Genomic DNA, 20,977 nt, shown 5'->3' with positions numbered 1-20,977 from the left:
AAAAAAAATACAAACGGAAATCTACAGTACACTTACTAAAAGTTCAATTTCAAGGAACTGCAAGTGAACATAAAGCTGTATCTTTGATGTAATACTGTTATAACCGAAAGTATTTAACTTCTTATACATTTAATTCTCTCTAAATCACTAAGGCTAAGACTAATCACTAAGGCTCTGACTGTGGAAAGTTAAGCATGCCATACTGTCTACTATCTCCATTGAAGCAAAGCATTTTGGAGCTGCTGGCAAACATGAGCAGTACATAAATAAAATTGTCTTTTTACTGTAGCAAGGAAACACAGCTAAAACATGCATGCCAAAACATTTCCCAAAGGTTTCTTCAAACACTTACAGTATGAGTAATGCATTCTAAATTAATTTGTTACACGAATCACTGTGTCTGTCACAAAGTAAACCTGGGCATGTGAATGTGGTTATAACACAAGCCACACATTACTGATTAAATAAGCCAATCACACAGGGCCATGGACCACCTTATATGTACTCCAGAAGCCTCCGTCATCTGTTTATGCTTACTGACACATAAGGCCTCCCAGGCCTTTCTATTTTTAATCATGCTGTGCAGCTTACCTCGACTAAAAATTTGACAAGTCATCAAATAAGTCATACTGGATCCAAATAAAATCTGATATCTCCCCCACAGCACATCTCATGACCATATTAAACATGCAGTAATTTAAGGTTGATGATGTTGTATTTCTATAAAAGCAAACCGGTAATTAAAGCCAGTAAACCAATATGTATGCATGAGTTCTTTCACTCGACCCAACTAACTCCACCATAATCCTCTTGGAATCCCCTTAATGTGGATGCCTAAGAAAATACATTTAGTGTATAATTTAGTGTGTATTTAGTATATACATGTGTATACACACACACACACACACACACACACACACACACACACACACACACACACACACACACACATATATATATATATATACATATATATATATATATATATATGTATATATATATATATATATATATATATTAGAGATGATACGATACCACTTATTTATGTCCAATACCGATACAGATATCATAAATTTGGATATCTGCCAATATGAATCCTATATAGTCTATTTTATAATCAGTAAAACTGTTTTTTTAATCTCTTGCTGCATATTGTATAACTTCATACAAAAGAAAAATAAAAACACTAAAGCTATTCTATTATACTGCACCCAAAATATTTTGCAGTTCAGCAATACTAATCTTTTTATTTAAACTTTTAGCAGAACTTTAAAACTGAGTATTTAAAGTAATCAAAAAGTAATTTAGAATGCAATTTTATGCAGATTTCAAAAACTCTTTGGGTCTGAAATATCAGCACAAAAATAATGTTTCTATTCAACAAGTATGGGAAAAAAGTGTTTTCATATTTTTTTAAACCATGAAAGTGTTTGGCCATGTTTTTCACAAAACTAAAACATCACTACTTTTATGTCTAATTCTCTGTAATGAAGGCGGAGTAAACTGGATCTGCACTCTGTGCCCAGTGAATGCTCACAAGGCAGAGAGAACAAATTTACCTACCTTGGCACCACAACTGGTTTCGCAGTATGTAGCAAGGTTCCAGATGCTTTGTTCCAGATGGTTCGATATTTTTTCGATACAAAAAAATGTTCATGCCTTTTTAATTTGTCATTTATTAAAATTATAAATATATATTTAACTCAAAAGTAGTTTTTAAATTTAATGTTGCTGAAACAACAAAATAATAAAAAAAATAAATCTATCTGATCCAGGAATCACACTTTGACAGTTTATTACAGAGAAATGGCTCTTTCCAAAATAAAAGCTATACTATACGTTTTTTCTGGGCTATATTCTCAGCAGCATAATAAACATATCAGGTCCCCATAAGGAGAAACATGTGCTAACGGCTGTCTAAATCAGCGGTCCCCAACCTTTTTTGTGCCACGGACCGGTTTATGCCCGACAATATTTTCACGGACCGGCCTTTAAGGTGTCGCGGATAAGTACAACAAAATAAAACTAGTACCGGTACCGAAAAAAAGAAGATTTATTCATAACACACGTGAAAAGACCCAGGAAAACCGAGTTAACGATAAAAACGATAACAAACTAATGCTGAAAACCAATAAAAACCCTGAAAACCATACATTTCACACCTGAGCCTCAACTCTCGCTGCCTGGTACCAAACAACTCACGGACCGGTACCGGTCCGAGGCCCGGGGGTTGGGGACCGCTGGTCTAAATGACTCGGGTAAAGTTTGTAGCATGTGTGCTTGTTGTTTTTGTCTGCTTCCACTTGTCTTTGCACTAGGATGATGTCGGAGTAAACGTGCAGTCATATTCGTTGTGTTCCCACTAGTGCTGTCAGCGTTAATCTCATTAAAATAACATTAACGCCATAATGAGGCAAATCTCCGTTAACGAGTTACCACGGATCGCCCCATGCGTGGGGCTGGACGGCGTCAACAAGCTAACGCACTAGTTCCCACCAATTGAGCATTGCGTGGCACATCCGACATACTGTTTTACTTTTGTCCATGACACGCTTACCATAAGGGTCATGCTTCACATGAAAACCAAGATACTTCCAAACACCAGCTCTGAATGAGGGTGGGGGAGGTTCAATTTCGGGCAGCGTTGAGGCAGTTGCCATGTTGCAACGAGCTTAGAATCTGTCTTGCTAGCTTGCGCTGCGCTCAGTGGATCTGCACTCGACAGTGCAGCCTAGGCGGAGTAGTCGAACGCAGATCCACTGAGCGCCCAACACAGACAGCATTGTCAGAAGAAAAGTTGATAAAGTAAATCTCAAATTTTGTATTGTTCGATACACATGCGTACCGAACCGAAAGCACTGTATCGAATGGTTCAATATCGATACGAGTATTGTTGCACCCCTATTATATATATATATATATATATATATATATATATATATATATATATATATATATATATATATATATATATATATATATACTTCAAGCTTGGGTCCTCTACCAGAGGCCTGGGAGTTTGAGGGTTCTGTGCAGTATCGTAGTTCCTAGGACTCCGCTACTCTAGACAGAGATCTCAGGATTCTGTTCCTGGGATCTGCTGGAGGCACTCGTCTAGCTTATGAGTCACTGCACCTAGTGCTCCTATTACCACTGGGAGCATTGTTACATTTGCCCTCCACAGCTTCTCAAGCTCTTCTCTATGCCCTTGGTATTTCTCAAGTTTCACATGTTCCTTCTTCCTTATGTTGCTGTCATTCGGAATTGCTACATCTATCAGTACGGCCATCTTCTTCTGTTTGTCTACCACCACGGACATAGTCCCACAGGATCTTAGCTCGGTCATTCTCTGCCACCCTTGGGGGCCTCTCCCATTTTGACCTCAGGACTTCCATGCCATACTCGGCACAGATGTTTCTGTATGCTATGTGGTACTGTGGTACTGACACTCACCAGTCCCCAGCCTCCTTCCTTCCGCTTAGCCTACAGCCTCAGGATACTGGAGCTCCCTGGTCTTGATGTCAGTGGCTTCTATCTCCTCATTTGACCAGCTTATTATCCTGGCATGGTATCTGATCACAGGCAGGGCGTAGGTGTTGATAGCCCAGATCTTGTTCTTACTGTTCAGCTGACTCCTCAGGATTTGCCTCACCCTCTGCAGGTACTTGGTGGTTGCAGCTTTCCTATTCATGGTTCCCATTTGCTTGTGGGATCCCCAGGTACTTGTAACTGTCCTCTATCTCTGCAATGTTGCCTTCTGGTAGTTCAATCCCCTCAGTTCTACCTTCCTTCTTTATCATCCGACTACACTTCTCCAGTTTGAATGACATTCCGATGTCATTGCTGTATATCCTGGTGGTGTGCATAAGTGAATCGATGTCTTGTTCATTCTTGGCATACAGCTTGATGTCATCCATGTGGAGGAGGTGGCTGACAACTGCTCCATTCTGTAGTCAGTAGCCAGTCTTGTTAATGATCACACTGAGGGGGTTCAGGCTTAAGCAGAACAGCAGTGGGGACAGAGCATCTCCTTGGTAGATCCAGCACTTGATGCTGACTTGTGCCATGGGCTTGAAGTTGGCCACATGTACACCACATCCCCATCGAGTTCCTGATGAAGGCTCTTAGGGGCCTGTTGATCTTGTATGGTTCTAGGTATTCCAGGATCCAGGTGTGTGGCATAGAGTCATAGGCCTTCTTGTAATCAATCCAGGCAGTGCACAGGTTGGTCAGCATAGATGGACCGCAGACATGAGCGAGACAGATAAATATGAAGGCATGCCTTGGACGTCGGCCGGATCAACAAGGGAATGTCATTCGGACTGGAGAAGTATAGTCAGATGGTAACAAAGAGAGGGAAGGTAGTCAGACCTGAGGGGATCGAACTACCAGAAGGTAACATTGCAGACATAGAGCACAGTTCCAAGTACCTGGAGATCCCACAGGCAAATAGGAATCATGAAGAGGTCACTAGAAAAGTTGCAACCACCAAGTACATGCAGATTCTGTTGATTCTGAAGCTGCAGGTTTTATCTCTCTCCAAACAATATTGACTGAACAAGCAGCAAAAGAAGATCCAAACTACGCTTCACATAAACATCGTCATGAATTCCCTCTTACCTTTGCTGTTTTGCTTCTACCACGATAAAATCACACTTCATGCAGAGCTCGCTCTCTCTCTCTCTCTCTCTCTCTCTCTCTCTCTCTCTCTCTCTCTCGCAGTATACTTCAAATCTGTTTTCTGCATTATTTGCTTGCTTATTACGCACAAGTCTACCGTTGTTTACAGCGCTGTCAGCCGCTGTTTTTTTCCTTTTACTTACTTCCGAAAAGAAAGCCTCATTTCTACCGTTCAATAGGCTACTGAACAAATGTAAACTTTTTAAAATTATGCAAAATTGCAAAACGCTTGGCTGTGTCTCTAATAAAACCTCTGCAACTTTGCTCTGCTTCACTTCAGCAGCATCAGCTAATGTTCATATGTTGATTAATAGTTTTCTTTCGTTTTTGATCTACTGCAGAATATTTCTACTGCAGAATATATATTCAGTGACGATACCCAGCCCTTGATCAAACCCTGTACCCGTACCCTTAGGCCTCCTCCTCGATTCAGAGATGGTCTTTCCCTTTTCACGTTAATGGCCTCCTTGACACTGCGCTCAAAGCAGCGTTCCTCCCTGTCCAGGATGTGTATATCCTCATCATTGAAAGAGTGTCCACTGGCCTGTAGGTGTGACTAGACTGCAGAGTCGTGGCCTGGCGAGGTGGTTCTTCTGTGTTGTGCCATCCGCTTCACCAGAGGTTGTTTGGTTTCCCCAATGTATAAATCCTGGCAATCCTCATGGCACTTAGCGTACACTATATTTCTCTGTTTGCGTCAGGGGCCCGATCTTTGGGGTGGACCAATTTTTGGCACAACTTGTTTTGGGGTTTAAAATCCACCAGTATTTACAAAAAATGCGTCACTGTTTCGATACTCCTGACACATACAGGATTACTAAGGGTTTTTGCATAGGCAGCGGGCTGTCCTTCTCTCCTGGAATGGCTAGAGCTTTCTTTAGGAGCTTTCTTTAGGCTCTTTCTCAGCTTTGACAAATGTCCAGCTGGGATAATCACATTTACTCAGGGCCTTCGTGATGTGATGTTTTCTGCTTCCCTGGTCGCTGGGTCAGTGGGGATGGTGTTTGCTCTATGATGTAGTGTCCTGATGACACCCAGTTTATGCTCCAGTGGATGATGAGAGTCATCCACTGAAGAAGTCACTTGGATTAGTGACAAAACATTTCTTCCACTGAAAATGCTATGTCCAGATGAACAGAATCAACTTTTGGGGATGCATAAACTAATAACAGTAAAGTTTACTGTGACTAACAGCTTGTGAGTTACTATGATAAACTGTGAACTAGAACCACACTATGATGAACCATGAACTAGAACAATACTATGATTAACTAGAATAAGGCTATGATAGTTACCATGAATACACACACAAAACCATGAATGATGAATATTAAGTGCAATAATCTTTTCTGGCATCGTTGTATTTTTACTCAGTTGTATATAGCATTCGTATTCTATTTTTATCTTATTGTATATTTTTATTCTATTTTATTCTACTGTATATAGTATATTATTTTATTCTATTCTGTACAGCTGTGTACTGTATTTATTCTTATTGTATTCAAATTTTTGCGTCATAACTTTTGCACTGTCCACTTCCTGCTGTGACAAAACAAATTTCCCACGTGTGGGACTAATAAAGGTTATCTTATCTTATCTTATCTTACACACTAGAGGAACTATGAAAGAGTCCAGAAATCATGCGCACAGGCTGGCATGTACAAGAGCCGGAGAACCTGATACTCAGTAACTGCTAGTACAGGAACCTCATGGCATGAGATTAAGGTGAAGGCTAGACTGGGGAAAGGGGCTGGGGTGCTCAGAGTCACTGTTACAGAAGAAACAGGTGTCAAGGGGTGTTCCACACGCTGATCCAGGGTGAAACAGACAAATTGTGAACAGTCTCACTTTTTGCAGGTGGCAGCAAAGCCTAGAAGGGTAAGTGGTCCGGGTGAGCTGTGAGTGAGTCCAGAATGGAGATACGAACTGTTCCAGTTCCAGTTCCAGCAGGGAGGCAGGCAGGGGTATAAGCAGTGAAGCTGCCGAGCAGAACAGCGACTGAACAGAGATTTGATTATTGCAGGTTAGAAAATGGCGTCCGGCGAACTTCTGTGAGTAGAAAGGAAAAAACTAGTAAGTATGAGCAACACTATGAAACTCAGACATGAACTGCGACGGCCTACAATAACGGTGGTTAGCAGACCATCTGACGGAGAGTGATTGTGAGCGCTGGTCTTAAAAAGCTGACCGCCAAATTACTCCCAGGTGCAGCCTGTCATGATGCGACAACTCTTCCCAGAGGTGGAATCACCGCCACTGTTGAAAAATACAGCATTCACCCAGACCAGGACAGAAACACTAGCTACTGGTAGATAGAGAAGTAATTCGAGACTGTAAGACCAGACTGAGCAACCTGTGGACTGCCAGGATTGGCTAAAAGAAAGCCTATGGCTGAATGCCTCACACTTGGATCCTGGAATGCTTAGAACTATATGAGATCAACAGAACCCTAAGAGCCTTCATCAGGAATATGTGGATATTAACAATAGAAGCCAACTTCAAGCCAATTGTGCAAGTCACCATCAAGTGCAGGATTTAAGAAGATACTCAGTCCCCACTACTGTTCTGCAGTCCTAAACCTCCTCAGCCTTATCATTGAAAAGACTTCTATACTAGAACAAGTACAGAATGGAGCAAATTTTAGCCACCACCTCTACATGGATGACATCAAGCTGTATGCCAGGGGTGAACAAGACATAGTCTCGCTGATCCACACCACTAAGATCTACAGCAACAATATTGGAATGTTCACACTAGAGAAGTGTGGTTGGATGGCAAAGAAAGCAAAAGCAGTCAGACCTGAGGCGATTGCACTACCAGAAGACAATATTGCAGCAAAGATACTGATAGCTTCCAGACCTCAGGTAGAGGACCCAAGCTGAAAGGATAAAAACACTTGCAGGGCGAGTGGGGAATTTTTTATATATATGCAGACTATATTGCCAAAAGTATTAACTTAGACATCCAAATCCTTTTCATTGCTCTTTAATGTATTGAGTGGCAGTTTTCATTTTTTAACAGCAGTGTTGCCTGGCTTAATGAAAAGTTGGACAAGAACAGGATCTGGATCAACTGGATCTCTACTGACCAGTGATCATGTGCACTGAAAGTGAACATTTCTGATTTTATTATTTTATTTTCTGTGTACTGTTTCAAATTCTAAAAGTTTAGTTATAAAGATTAGATAAAGTGGATAAAAATCTATATGTCTTACAATATTTTAAAGTATTTTAAAGTGGGGATAACTGTACAGTTTTATCCACCAGGGATGGGGAACATTCAAGAGATTTGATATGTTAAGTCTGACATTTTACTATTAATTTAAAAACATTTAAATCTGATGACAGCAACATGTTTCCAAAACATAGTTGGAGGAAGATTCCACAGGCTAAAATCTTAAAAATCTTAAAAGATTAATTAGCAACAGGTCAGTAACATGATTAAGTCTAAAAACAGCATGTCAGAGAGGGGGTGTTTGTCAGAAGTAAAGTCTGGCAGAGGCTCACCAATAACAAGAAAAAAAACAAAACAACAAATTTTCTACAGTCTGTGATACAATGCTGTTCCTCATTGTAAAATTATGAAGACTTATAAAATTCAGGAAACATAAGATAACCTTTCCTGGATTTACTTTTGACCTTAATACCTTTTCATCTGCTGATAAGATGGAAAATATTAAGCCATGCGTGGGTCCTTTACTTTAATCATTTATCACTTACTAGGCAAAAAAACAAAACAAAAAAACAAATAAAAAAAGCTGTATCTTTATATTTTGCAGAAATGCATCAGTATTATTTGTGACATTGTTCTGGTATTTGGTTATCTGAGCTGACCAATCGTCCTTAAAGTCTGTTCCCAGTAGAGATATACAATACTTGTCTGGCATTAAGAGACAGTCTGATGCTGAATTTGATGACAGATGCCTGAGATGTTTATGTCCTGCAACTGTATACCAGTGACATTTAAGGACTTCTCCAAATTTAAATCTCATTACTGGTTACCATAGGGTACACTTCGTGCTAGTGATAAACTGTGTCAATGTAATGCTATATGAACCTGAAAATCTGAGTGGAAAATATATACTCAGTACATTAATGCAAGTCTCCCAGCACTCTGAGCATAGTGTGACTAAAAGAATGTTCACGGGTCACCTGATCCAACCCTAACTTTGTTTTAAATAAAAGCGTTAAAAGTTTTCAGCTTAATATTCAATTGGAGGTGGTCCGTCTACTGAATCTATACTGGAAACTGGTTCCACAGGAAAGTAGCATGATAGCTGAAGACTCTGCCTTTCATTCAGTGGTTCCAAGAATTAAAGAAAATATAATGAGACAATTTTTTAATTAATTAATTAATTAATTTATTTATTACAGAGGCTCTTCTGATCACAACTAACCCTTATGACTATCCAATGATCAGTCAGGGTGAGGTCACTGTCAAGAGCATCAATGATGTGGAGGAGTTCATTGCAACAGATGTGAAATCACATTTCATGTTTGATTGATTGATTGAATCTTTATTTTGAACATGTTGAAAAAGTATAAAAAAAAAAAATAGAATTAAAAGAGACAAATGAACAAAGCAAACAAAAGGAAAACGAGCAACCACAACTCCAAATAACGTCCATGTTCAAAAAGGAGCAGGAAGAAGCATAAGCTTATTTAATCCCACCCCTTTTCCACTATCTAGTATCAATAGACTACAGAAATACCTCCTTGTAATTACATTATATGTTATGTGTAATTTTTTTTTTTTTTTTTTTTTTTTTTATATATACACATATATGTTTCTATCTATCCATACCTACGTATATACACACATACGCACATATACACATTTTCAATAACCCTATTAACACCTGAAGGATACACAACCTACAATTTTATATATATTTTATATATATATATATATATATATATATACACACATACATACACACACATACACATATATATATATACATATATATACATATACATATATACATATACACATATATATATATATACACATACATACATACATACATATACATACATATACACATACATATATACCCATACCAACAAACCCGTGCATGCGCACACACATGAAAATATTAGACAAGAACACCCTATCAAATCTCTACCTTTTCCCTGTACCCTGTAAAAACCATATCCTTAAACCGCTTTTTAAACTGCGCCATGCTTGGACATTGCTTCATATCTTTACTTAGTCTGTTCCACAGCTTCACTCCACACACAGAGATGCAAAAACTTTTTAATGTTGTACGGATACGAGGATGTTTTAAATTTAATTCCCCCCTCAAATTGTATCCCCGTTCCCTTTTAGAAAACATTTTTAGAATATTGTCAGGAAGCAGGTTATTTATTGCTTTATATATAATTTGTGCTGTGAGAAAATGAACCAGATCTGTGAATTTTAGAATTTTTGATTTTAAGAATAGTGGATTTGTATGATCTCTGTAACCAGTTTTATGGGTTATCCTTATGGCCCTTTTTTGTAATATAAAGATTGATGATAGCGAACATTTGTAAGTATTGCCCCAAACCTCTGCACAGTAATTCAAATACGGTGCAATCAGGGAACATTCTTGCATTTGGGCATAAATCTCTTTTCTTTTTCAGAATATTTGTTTCTTTCATTTGTGTGAATTTCAGACTGCAATTGACATCTTGGGCTTTATTGCTGATGAGAAAATAAACATCTACAAGCTGACTGGTGCTGTGATGCATCATGGCAACATGAAATTCAAGTAGCAGCAGCGTGAAGAGCAGGCTGAACCTGATGGCACTGAGGGTAACTGGCAAAATAGTAAAGGATTGGGACATTAGAGGGAAATAACATTTGAAGAAATGTACATTAATTAGATATTGTGCTATTTTTCCTCAGTGGCGGACAAGATTGCATATCTCATGGGCCTGAACTCAGCTGATATGCTGAAAGCTTTGTGCTACCCAAGAGTCAAAGTCGGCAATGAGATGGTGACCAAAGGTCAGACCGTCCCACAGGTAATTTAAATAAATTTTTAATAATGTTATATTAAAGATTTGGACATTATAGCTGTATCCTGGGTTTTGTATCATTATAAATTCTTGTTTGCCAGGTCAACAATGCTGTCTCGGCTCTGTGCAAATCTATCTATGAGAAAATGTTCTTGTGGATGGTTATTCGTATCAATGAGATGCTGGACACAAAGCAGCCCAGACAGTTCTTCATTGGAGTGCTGGATATCGCTGGATTTGAGATCTTAGATGTGAGCACTTGATACATTTCACCACATTTCTCAAACTTTAAATACTCTATTGCCATGAAGTTAGACATGTTTGTAATGTTACAGTTCAACAGCTTGGAGCAACTCTGCATCAACTTCACCAATGAGAAACTGCAACAGTTTTTCAACCATCACATGTTTGTCCTGGAGCAAGAGGAGTACAAGAAAGAAGGCATTCAATGGGAGTTCATTGACTTTGGTATGGACTTGGCTGCCTGCATTGAGCTTATTGAGAAGGTAAACAGCTACTATGGAAGAAATTTACATATGGGTGCATATGTTACCTCTGTTGAAATTTTAATATGACATGTGACATTTTCTCAGCCAATGGGCATCTTCTCCATCCTTGAAGAGGAGTGCATGTTTCCCAAGGCTTCTGACACAACGTTCAAGAACAAGCTGCACGATCAGCATCTTGGCAAGACCAAAGCATTTGAGAAACCAAAGCCTGGAAAGGGCAAGGCTGAGGCACACTTCTCCCTGGTTCACTATGCTGGTAGGACCCACTGAATGACTCAGTTGTTCAGCTCTACCAAAAGTCATCAAACAAACTGCTGGGCTTCCTTTACGCAGCCCATGCTGGAGCTGAAGGTAAGAAACAAAAGTGCTCACAAGCTCGCGTGGCTAATATTATACTGTGAAAAATATTTTTTCAATTCCAGTAATGAAATTTACTGTTTATGAAAACAGAGGCTGCTGGTAGTGGTGGTGGCAAGAAAGGTGGGAAGAAGAAGGGTGGTTCCTTCCAGACTGTGTCTGCTCTTTTTTTAGAGTATGTATAGATTTATATATATATTAAAAAAATTAAATGCTCATTTTTAAATAGTATTAACCTATTATCCAATGATGCTGATCTACAGGAGAATCTGGCCAAGCTGATGACCAACTTAAGAAGCACTCATCCTCACTTTGTCCGTTGCCTGATTCCCAATGAGTCAAAGACCCCAGGTACCCCACAGTAATATTAACTGTAAAAATGACAGTAAGAATATAGAAATAATTTGAAACATTATGCATTTCTGACTCTCAGGTCTTATGGAGAACTTCCTGGTCATCCACCAGCTGAGGTGTAACGGTGTACTGGAGGGCATCAGAATCTGCAGAAAGGGTTTCCCCAGCAGAATCCTCTATGGTGACTTCAAGCAGAGGTGACAGCACATTACAATATTGGAAAGGAAAAATGAATTCATTGTTGTTGTAAAGGAAAAACTTGAATATGATGGAAGAAAAATCTAAGTAACAACCTGATTCTCTCTTAAAGATACAAAGTGTTGAATGCCAGTGTCATCCCTGAGGGACAGTTCATTGACAACAAGAAAGCTTCAGAGAAGCTGCTTGGCTCCATTGATGTGGATCACACACAGTACATGTTTGGGCACACAAAGGTACACTTCATTATATTAATAGACATTCACAAAACACTGTACATTTGCACTTGTACTTATGTTTTCAATGATTAAATAGGTGTTCTTAAAAGCTGGTCTGCTGGGCACTCTTGAGGAGATGAGAGATGAGAAACTGGCTGAGCTGGTGACCATGACTCAGGCTCTCTGCAGAGGATACGTCATGAGGAAAGAGTTTGTGAAGATGATGGAGAGGAGGTAACATTGTCATACTAAACTCTATTGTATTCTCTTTTATATTTCCTTCCTCATATTAAGATCCTACGACACTAAAAGTAACACTCTCATGTTTGGTTTTTAGAGAATCTATCTTCTCCATCCAGTAAAACATCCGTTCTTTCATGAATGTCAAGAACTGGCCATGGCTGAAACTGTACTTCAAGATCAAGCCCCTTCTGAAGAACTATTTACAGGTGAGTTCAGTCGCCAGCTTGAGGAGAAAGAAGCTCTTGTTTCTCAGCTCACAAGGGGCAAGCAGGCCTTCACTCAGCAGATTGAGGAACTGAAGAGACACGTTGAGGAGGAAGTGAAGGTCTGAAATATTTTCTCTCTTCTTTTATATCATAGCACTTACTAATTTAAACACATAAGTTTTAAATCAGCTGGACTGTCCTCTAATTTGGTTCCTAGTTGTTACCATTTAAATATCTCATCCTCTCAGCATTAGACTTTAAAATTGATTTAAACATTAAAGTTGTCCACCTGACATTGATTGTGTTCAAAAGGCCAAGAATGCTCTGGCTCATGCTGTTCAGTCAGCACGTCATGACTGTGACCTGCTCAGAGAGCAGTTTGAGGAGGAGCAGGAGGCCAAGGCTGAGCTGCAGCGAGGAATGTCCAAGGCCAACAGTGAGGTGGCTCAGTGGCGATCCAAATATGAGACTGATGCCATCCAGCGCACTGAGGAGCTGAAGGAGGCCAAGTAAGTCATGATACTGTCATTGTTTAAATTAGTTTTGAGACTTAAAACCAACCAATTCAGACTTAATCAAAACAAAATTCTTTTAACAACAGGAAAAAGCTTGCCCAGCGCCTGCAGGAGGCTGAGGAATCCATTGAGGCTGTGAACTCCAAGTGTGCCTCACTGGAGAAGACCAAGCAGAGGCTGCAGGGTGAGGTGGAGGACCTCATGATTGATGTGGAGAGAGCTAATTCTCTGGCTGCCAACCTTGACAAGAAGCAGAGGAACTTTGATAAAGTAAAGTTTTAAACATAACCAATATCATCAGAATAATCATACACGTATAATACCAACCAAGTAATTAACCTACATTAACATAGGTCCTGGCAGAATTTAAGTTCCTAAATTCTTTCTTCCTCAGCTGTCAATAACAGTTTGTTATCTATGCAGACTGAGGAGGACAAGAAGAATGTGGTCAGACTTCAGGATCTGGTGGACAAGCTGCAGTTCAAAGTCAAGGCTTACAAGAGACAGGCTGAGGAGGCTGTGAGTAAAATGTTTTGTGATTTTACATATGGAATGCATAACTTTATAAATGACATATATTTAGCATATATGACCAGATATTTAAAAAAACAACAACAACATATTGTCACACTGTACAGGAAGAACAGGCCAACACCCACATGTCCAGACTGAGAAAGGTCCAGCATGAGATGGAGGAAGCTCAGGAACGTGCTGCATTGCTGAATCTCAGGTCAACAAACTGAGAGCCAAGAGCCGTGATGCTGGAAAGGTAATTCATGTTATTTTTTTTTTTACAGATAATTTCGCTTTGTTTAATAGAGTTGTTTGATAGAAGTTCTATACATTAATAATTTACTGTGGATTGAAAGTAGAAGACAGTGTAGATATTTTTATGCCCTGTGTAAATTTCAATCCAGCTATATAAATTGAGATGAGACAAATTCTACAAACGTTTTTAATATATGTTGAATAAGTCTTTTTTATTTCTTCTTTCTTCCAGGGCGAAAGTGCTGAATAATGGACATCCTCTGAAACTTTTTGACGGCATTCATAAAATATGAACTACCTGTTGAATTGACTTCTTATGATGTACTGATTTAATAAACTCTTTGACTATGATTTAATGATATTTATTCAGTATCATTTACTCTGCATTCTGTAAAAGTTCAATTGGAAAATACAATGTTCAACACAGTAGTTTCTTCAGAATTTATGATTTATGATTTATAGCTACAGGACATTGTCCTTTCATATGGGGACAGTGCTTCTTCTTAGTGTTCTCCCTAGCTTTCAGCATTAGTCATGGCATGGTTAGATTAATATTTTTAAAAAACGAGGTTCATATTAGCACAAATTCAATCAGGCATCTTCAAATTAAACTGAAGATGCCTGATTTTGACTTCTTAATTCTATCTATTTACAGTTATAAAAATATTCCTTGAGATACACCAGTATATAAAGGCTGATAATAAAAGGTCCAAATGTATGTTATTACCAAACTTTGATAGGGACATTAGGTAGAAGTGTCAAATAAGACCCCACAGTTGCAATAACTTTTGAGAAACGTACATAAAAAAAAAGACAGACTGAAATCTGTAGTTAGCATTTTATAGTTTAATTTTGAGGCAGTTCAAGTGTGGACACAAAGCTATGCCACTGATATAATACTGTTATAAATCTAATATAGCCTCCATTTATACAGTTAATTCTCTCTAATTCACTAATTTGTTTTGACAACTGTCAGTAAGATTGTCATGCCATACTACATTGCCTTTCAAAAGAAGTGTTGTTGAGCTTTCACGAAGAATAAGCATTACAGAAAGTAAACACAAATTTCTCTTATTACTGCAACACAAAAACAAAGCTACATATTGCATATTTCCCAAGGGTTTCTTCAAACACTTACAGTATGAGCAATACATTCTAAATTGGCAAATTCACAATGTACTATGTCCTTCACATAAAACCAAAGCATGAGAATGTGATTAAAACACAAGCCACACATTACTGATTAAATCAGCCAACTGCACAGGCACATGGTCAACTTTATTTATATTCCAGAGGTCTCTGACATCTGTTTATGCTTACTGACACATAAGGCCACACTTGCTGTGCTTCTCCCCGGTGTCTGTATTTGGGTCTGCTCCACAAACACACTGGCTGCTCAGCCGTGACATGCTGGTGGCTTTCTATTTTTAATCATGCAGTAGAGCTTACCTAAACTGAAAATGGGCAGTCATCAAATGAATTATACAGGCCCCTAATAAAATCTGATATCTCCCCCACGGCACATCTCATGCTCAGAAGAAATATCTATCTATCTATCTATCTATCTATCTATCTATCTATCTATCTATCTATCTATCTATCTATCTATCTATCTATCTATCTATCTATCTATCTATCTATCTATCTATCTATCTATCTATCTATCTATCTATCTATCTATCTATCTATCTATCTATCTATCTATCTATCTATCTATCTATCTATCTATCTATCTATGTGAGCATGACTCACAAGACAGGATCCTAACTACCCTAGATAGATAAAACATGACAAAAAACAGAGGGACACGCAGACAATATATTCATAGGATACAACAGAAATAGGATAAAACAACACATACTGAACCTAGACTGAAATACTTGACATAGAGACTGGACTACAGATAAATTAACATTCAAAGACCCAGAGACTGTTACATCTGTCTTCTTCTCATTCACACGTTTTTGTTTGTTTGTTTGTTTGTTTGGTTCTACTGAATTTTATATTTCTTTTTAGTGTACTTCCAACTCTCCAGGTTCTCTTCCATCCACTTCCTATTTTTTCACTACAGATCAAACAGTCATCTGCCAACATCATAGTCTATGGCAGGGGTCAGCAACCTTTCACATCCAAAGAGCCATTTGGACCCGGTTTCCACGCAAAAGAAAACACTGGGAGCCGCAAATACATTTTGACATCTAAAATGAAGATAACACTGAATATTTTGTTTTTTACCTTTATGCTTTGTGTGAACAACTAACGTGTGTTGCTTATGAAATCAAAGAAGTGCTACAGAGAAAATTACATTTTATTTATGTAATTAACACATTTTGAACTCTTAAAGAAATATAACAAAAGGAAAGACGCTGAACTAAAATGATCCATGTAGCAAACAAAAACTGTTGTGAGCCGCCACCCTTATATCGCCTTTGGGCTTTTGGAGCCTTGACCTGACTTTTAAAAAATAATTGGGAAAAAAAGCACTATGCTGCTAAAAGATGAAAAATAGATATTTGCAAAATTCTGCCTAAATATGTATTTTACCAGGTTAATGTGTGTGGTCGGGTGCGGTCTGCAGCGCCGCTGCAGGGGAGGGGACGCACCTGAGCAGCACCCGCAATCACGCCTCGCCGCCTTAACGTCTGTGCTATCTATGCTGTTGTGTTGGTGTGTGTCGGGCTGTGAGCTGAAAAGCCACAGCCGGCTGTATGCATACAGCAACCGTGTGTGAAAAGTGGTCAATAAAGAGATGCTGAAAAGCATCTTCATGCAAACATCGTCGGGTCTGCCGTGGTATCTTTACAATGGAACTTCTGCTCCTGAACCTCTGCGCACAGCGTCTGCAAATCGGGGCTTTACGAAATCACTTTCATCTTTACGCAAGACTGTAAGCTTTCATCTGTGAGGCATGAGCAGGGTTTGTTTTTAACATAGTTCACGGTAGAGAACAGCTGCTGACATAACATGGATCCGAAGGGCCATAATTGGCCTACCTGGGGTTGAAAGTCTTGATAAATGCATGGCGTTTTGGTGGGTACACCGGCTTCCGCGAGTGTGACGATTATTTTGAGCGATGAAAAAATAAAAGAATATAATTGTATTTTTAATATTTCAATATCACAATAATCTTCCAATTTAGAACTACAAGTTAAAAAAAGAACTAACATAAATAAAATACACTTCAGCTAAATACTTCTAATTTATTTTCCCAAACCACACGGAGCCGCACTATAAGGAGCCGCAGGTTGCCGACCCCTGGTCTATGGAGACTTCTGCCTGACTTAATCTGTCAGCCTGTCCATCACCTTTGCAAACAAGGATCCCACTCTCTTGGCATTCTATAATATGCTTACTCCAGACACAGTCCAGCCCTTTCTGACATTCTCTATACTTCTCCATCAACACTCTTAAACAATCTGGCTAAAAAAATCCAATACCCTCTTTCCTAGATATCTTTTTACCTTCACTGATTTGTCATCTGAGTTAACTGCTGCATTTGAAAGAGTGTCCACTGGCCTGTAAGTCTAAATAGACTACAGAGTGCCTCAGGGAAACGTAGAGCAGCACACATGATGGTAAGCAGATATTGATTTCCAGACTTTGCTCTCAGTAGTGGTCCAACACAGTGTACTATGACATGGTCATGTTCAAATGGCTGATCCACTACAGGAATAGGACATAATGGAGCTAAGTGTATCCCCTGATTTGGTTTACCAGCAGTATGGTAAACCAAATTGACAAAACTTTGAAACATCATACTTCATACCAGGCTAAAAAAAAATGCTTTAATCAAACCCAGTACGTTTTTGTGACACACTTCCAGACCACTGGCATGAGCCAGGGACAAGACTTTATGTCTATATATGGTTGGCATAACAATCTGTTTAACTGCACTTTCTGCAACTGATGGAGACCACTCATGCATTAAAACATCTTGTTTTATAATATAGGCTTGTTGGTCTTTATTGGGTTAATCAGCACTTACCACACGATTGAAACAGCTTTGTAATGTTTCGTCAGCTTGTAGGGCTGAGAACAAGTGTTTTCTGGTCAGGGGGAGCAATGTGTTCTTCAAGGCCCCTGAGGCTCCTCTGGCTCTACCTTATCTAGAAGTAACAAAACATTGTATTCCTCAGTTTAAAGTTTACCCTCCTCTGAAAATTAGGAAATCTGGAAGGAAGTCTGAAGAAGTCTGTGGTCTTCTGATTTAGGAGATTGTCTAAAACCTCCAGACATGGAAGTACTAAACTTCCAGCAATGTCATTCCCCATTAACATGGCCACACCATCTATTGGTAAGGCAGGGAAAATGGCAACAGGGAAAAATCCTGTAACTATGTCTGATTTTATATAGACTTTGTGAACTGGCCTGGGAACGTAGCCCAGCTCTATCCCATGCAGAACAGAGTTGAAACCACAGGTACTCTCTGCTGAAAAAGGTATGACGCTAGAGAGAATGACAATCTGGGATCCTCCAGTGTCCCTCAAAATACTTACTGGTTTCTGATCAGGGGGATCAGCTGTCAGTGACACCAATCCATCAAAAATGAAAGGTTCAAAACAAGGGTCAGGAATCTTATCACCACAACCAAGGACCTCATTGCGGGACTCTGTTGGAAATTTGACTGTGTTTTTCAAGCTTGGCCACCTTCTGTTTATTCAAATACAAAACAACATGCTCAGGGATGCAGTTTTCAAAGTCTTCCAGAAGCATTAATTCACATAGGGAGTCATAATCATTGGCTTTTGATGCAAGACACCACTTATCAAAGATGATTCCCTTCTCTCTGGCAAATCCCAAATAAGTTTGATCACAAGGTTTCCTCTGTTGTCGAAACTTCTGTCTATAAGCTTCAGGGACCAACTCATAAGCCTGCAAGACATCTGCTTTAACACTGATAATTTAGACTGTCTTTTAAAGGAAGAATGGCCACCACCATTTGAGCTTTACCAGAAAGTTTGCACTGAACAAAAGGAGCCAAATATCACTAGGCCACTGCAAAGCACCAGCAATGCATTCAAATGCTGCAAAATATGAGTCAACTTCAGCTTCTCTAAAAGCTGGCACTAGGTTGCTGACATCAAATGCTGTAGCAGACATGGGGGTAGAACCCACAGAGTCAGCAGAGGCTGGGACTCCATCTCAAGCTTGCGCAGCTTTACTGCTTTGTCTGCCTCTATCTCCAGCCACCTAATTTCAAGCTCCAGCTGAGCTCGCCTGGCCTGGCCATTTTCTTCAGCCTCCAAATGGAGACATAACAACACTTTTAGCCAAGCTCCATCTTGGCCTTTTGAAGTCCTAGAAGACAGTGGATCATAGCTAGGGAGTGTACAAGCTGTCTTCCCCCACTCATCCACCTCACCATCCACACTGTGACCATCTTTATGGTCCTCTTGAAACAAGGCAGCTTGGCTTGGCACAATAGAATCCTCAGGCAGATCAGGTGCTTGAATCAAACCAGCTTCCATCAACTTGGCTACTACTAGAGCTTTTAAATCACTTTTAAGGACTGGTGTTGGGACCTGCAACTTAAAGTGGTCCACAATGTGCAGCAAATCCCACTCGTGGCAATTATTAAGATGTTCAAAAGACGGAGCCGCTAAAAAGCATGCCAAACAAAATATAGCCAACATAGCACTTGAACACTAATGAAAAGACTACCCTAAGCCAAAAACATTTTCAGCTCCAGACACAGGGACCCTGTTTGTGTCTCCTGGACGAGCCCCCACTTATGTTAGGAGTCCTAGAGGTCAGAGAAGGTAACATAAAAGATAGTGTCATGATGGTAAGATTAAAAGGCTGTTATATTACCAAACCAACAAACAACCAATACCAAACCACTTTTCTAGTAAAGCGTGTGTGTCTAACTACTTAAAAGAAAATAATAGAATAATAATAATAGTTAGAAAGACTTTCTAACTAAACTGACTAACAGAAAAACAAATAAAACAAAACACAGGGGAGGAGCAAAACCCAAACGGCTTTCACTTCAGGTTTCAAACAGTAGAAATCAAAATTAACCTTTCAGGCTTCAGTAAAACTAACATTATATAAGTAAATCTCACAATTGAGTCAGGCTTCCACAAAGAAAACTCAAAGACAAAAGCAATACGGGGCAACTGCACACTGTTCCTCAGCCTTTTAAAGGTGCAGGTGTGACCAATCAGTTGCTAATTGGTCTGCCTCACTTCTTCTTTAAAGCCAGGGGCTGTAACATTGTATAATTCTCCTCTCAACCCTGTGGATGGGTTAGGGTTAGTACTGTTAATACTGTTCATACTCATCTTGTAGTCAAGCATCTGATTGCTGCTGCTGTGGTGTAGATCAGAGGGTTGGTTTCAATGATGGTCACAGTAGGGATTGTACGTAGTGCTGCATTCACATCTTAAACCTTCAGAGGGTACCTCACGTAGTCTTGGTAACCGGCAACAGAGGCTGCTCTTGCACTCAACATTCCTTCTTCCACCATACTTAGGGGGTGATGATATCTCCCTCATGACCTGGCTGCCCCTTGCCGTAGCAGTTGTGTGGTATTACCTTGTCGATCTCTAGCAACCCCTTCCTCTGGGGTTACTTGCATAGTAACATTTCAACAGTGCCCTGTTCTCTTACCCACTCTGGTGAGGAGTCAAACCACCAATTGGAATTTTTTTGGTGTGTAGGGGTGGACATATAATGCGTTAATTGCACTTAATTTATTTGAAAATGCGTAAAAAAATATTAACACATTTAATCACACTTTGCATTCGAAAGTGCATAGTTTTGAGCACTGTAGCACCTTACGGTACCATCTAAATGCAAAACATGTTGCAGCAAGCATAGAAACTGTTGGAGCTGTTAGCACTAGCAATTCGAGTTCCAACAAAAGGTGTTGGCATATGGAACGCCAGGACTGCCATAATGAATTAATTAAATGCACCATTA

General features: G+C 39.4%; 1 protein-coding gene and 2 pseudogenes across 3 annotated transcripts; all 3 read left to right on the top strand.

Moving 5' to 3' along the window:
• The first annotated feature begins 10,975 nt into the window (after window positions 1–10,975).
• Window positions 10,976–11,751, top strand: LOC146671847 (myosin-13-like; annotated as a pseudogene). Its single transcript, XR_014911507.1, has 3 exons — window positions 10,976–11,191; window positions 11,279–11,545; window positions 11,645–11,751. The product of XR_014911507.1 is annotated as a myosin-13-like (transcript).
• Window positions 11,752–11,799: 48 nt separating this feature from the next.
• Window positions 11,800–12,574, top strand: LOC146671846 (myosin heavy chain, fast skeletal muscle-like). Its single transcript, XM_085404236.1, has 4 exons — window positions 11,800–11,902; window positions 11,985–12,102; window positions 12,216–12,339; window positions 12,419–12,574. Exons 1-4 carry the CDS (start codon window positions 11,833–11,835, stop codon window positions 12,557–12,559), a joined length of 453 nt encoding a protein of 150 aa, XP_085260362.1. The 5' UTR covers window positions 11,800–11,832; the 3' UTR covers window positions 12,560–12,574.
• A 129-nt stretch (window positions 12,575–12,703) lies between these two features.
• Window positions 12,704–14,303, top strand: LOC146671845 (uncharacterized; annotated as a pseudogene). The gene is made up of 6 exons (XR_014911630.1): window positions 12,704–12,889; window positions 13,083–13,279; window positions 13,372–13,555; window positions 13,709–13,804; window positions 13,924–14,054; window positions 14,286–14,303. The product of XR_014911630.1 is annotated as an uncharacterized LOC146671845 (transcript).
• Window positions 14,304–20,977: the final 6,674 nt, after the last annotated feature.

The sequence above is a fragment of the Rhamphochromis longiceps genome, linkage group LG4, assembly GCF_057381845.1.
Source record: "Rhamphochromis longiceps isolate RC_006_pf linkage group LG4, R_longiceps_female_GT1.1, whole genome shotgun sequence".
NCBI classification, from domain to species: Eukaryota; Metazoa; Chordata; class Actinopteri; order Cichliformes; family Cichlidae; genus Rhamphochromis; species Rhamphochromis longiceps.
Note: the sequence above shows the minus strand (reverse complement) of the source record. Positions and strands in the feature narration are given on the sequence as shown.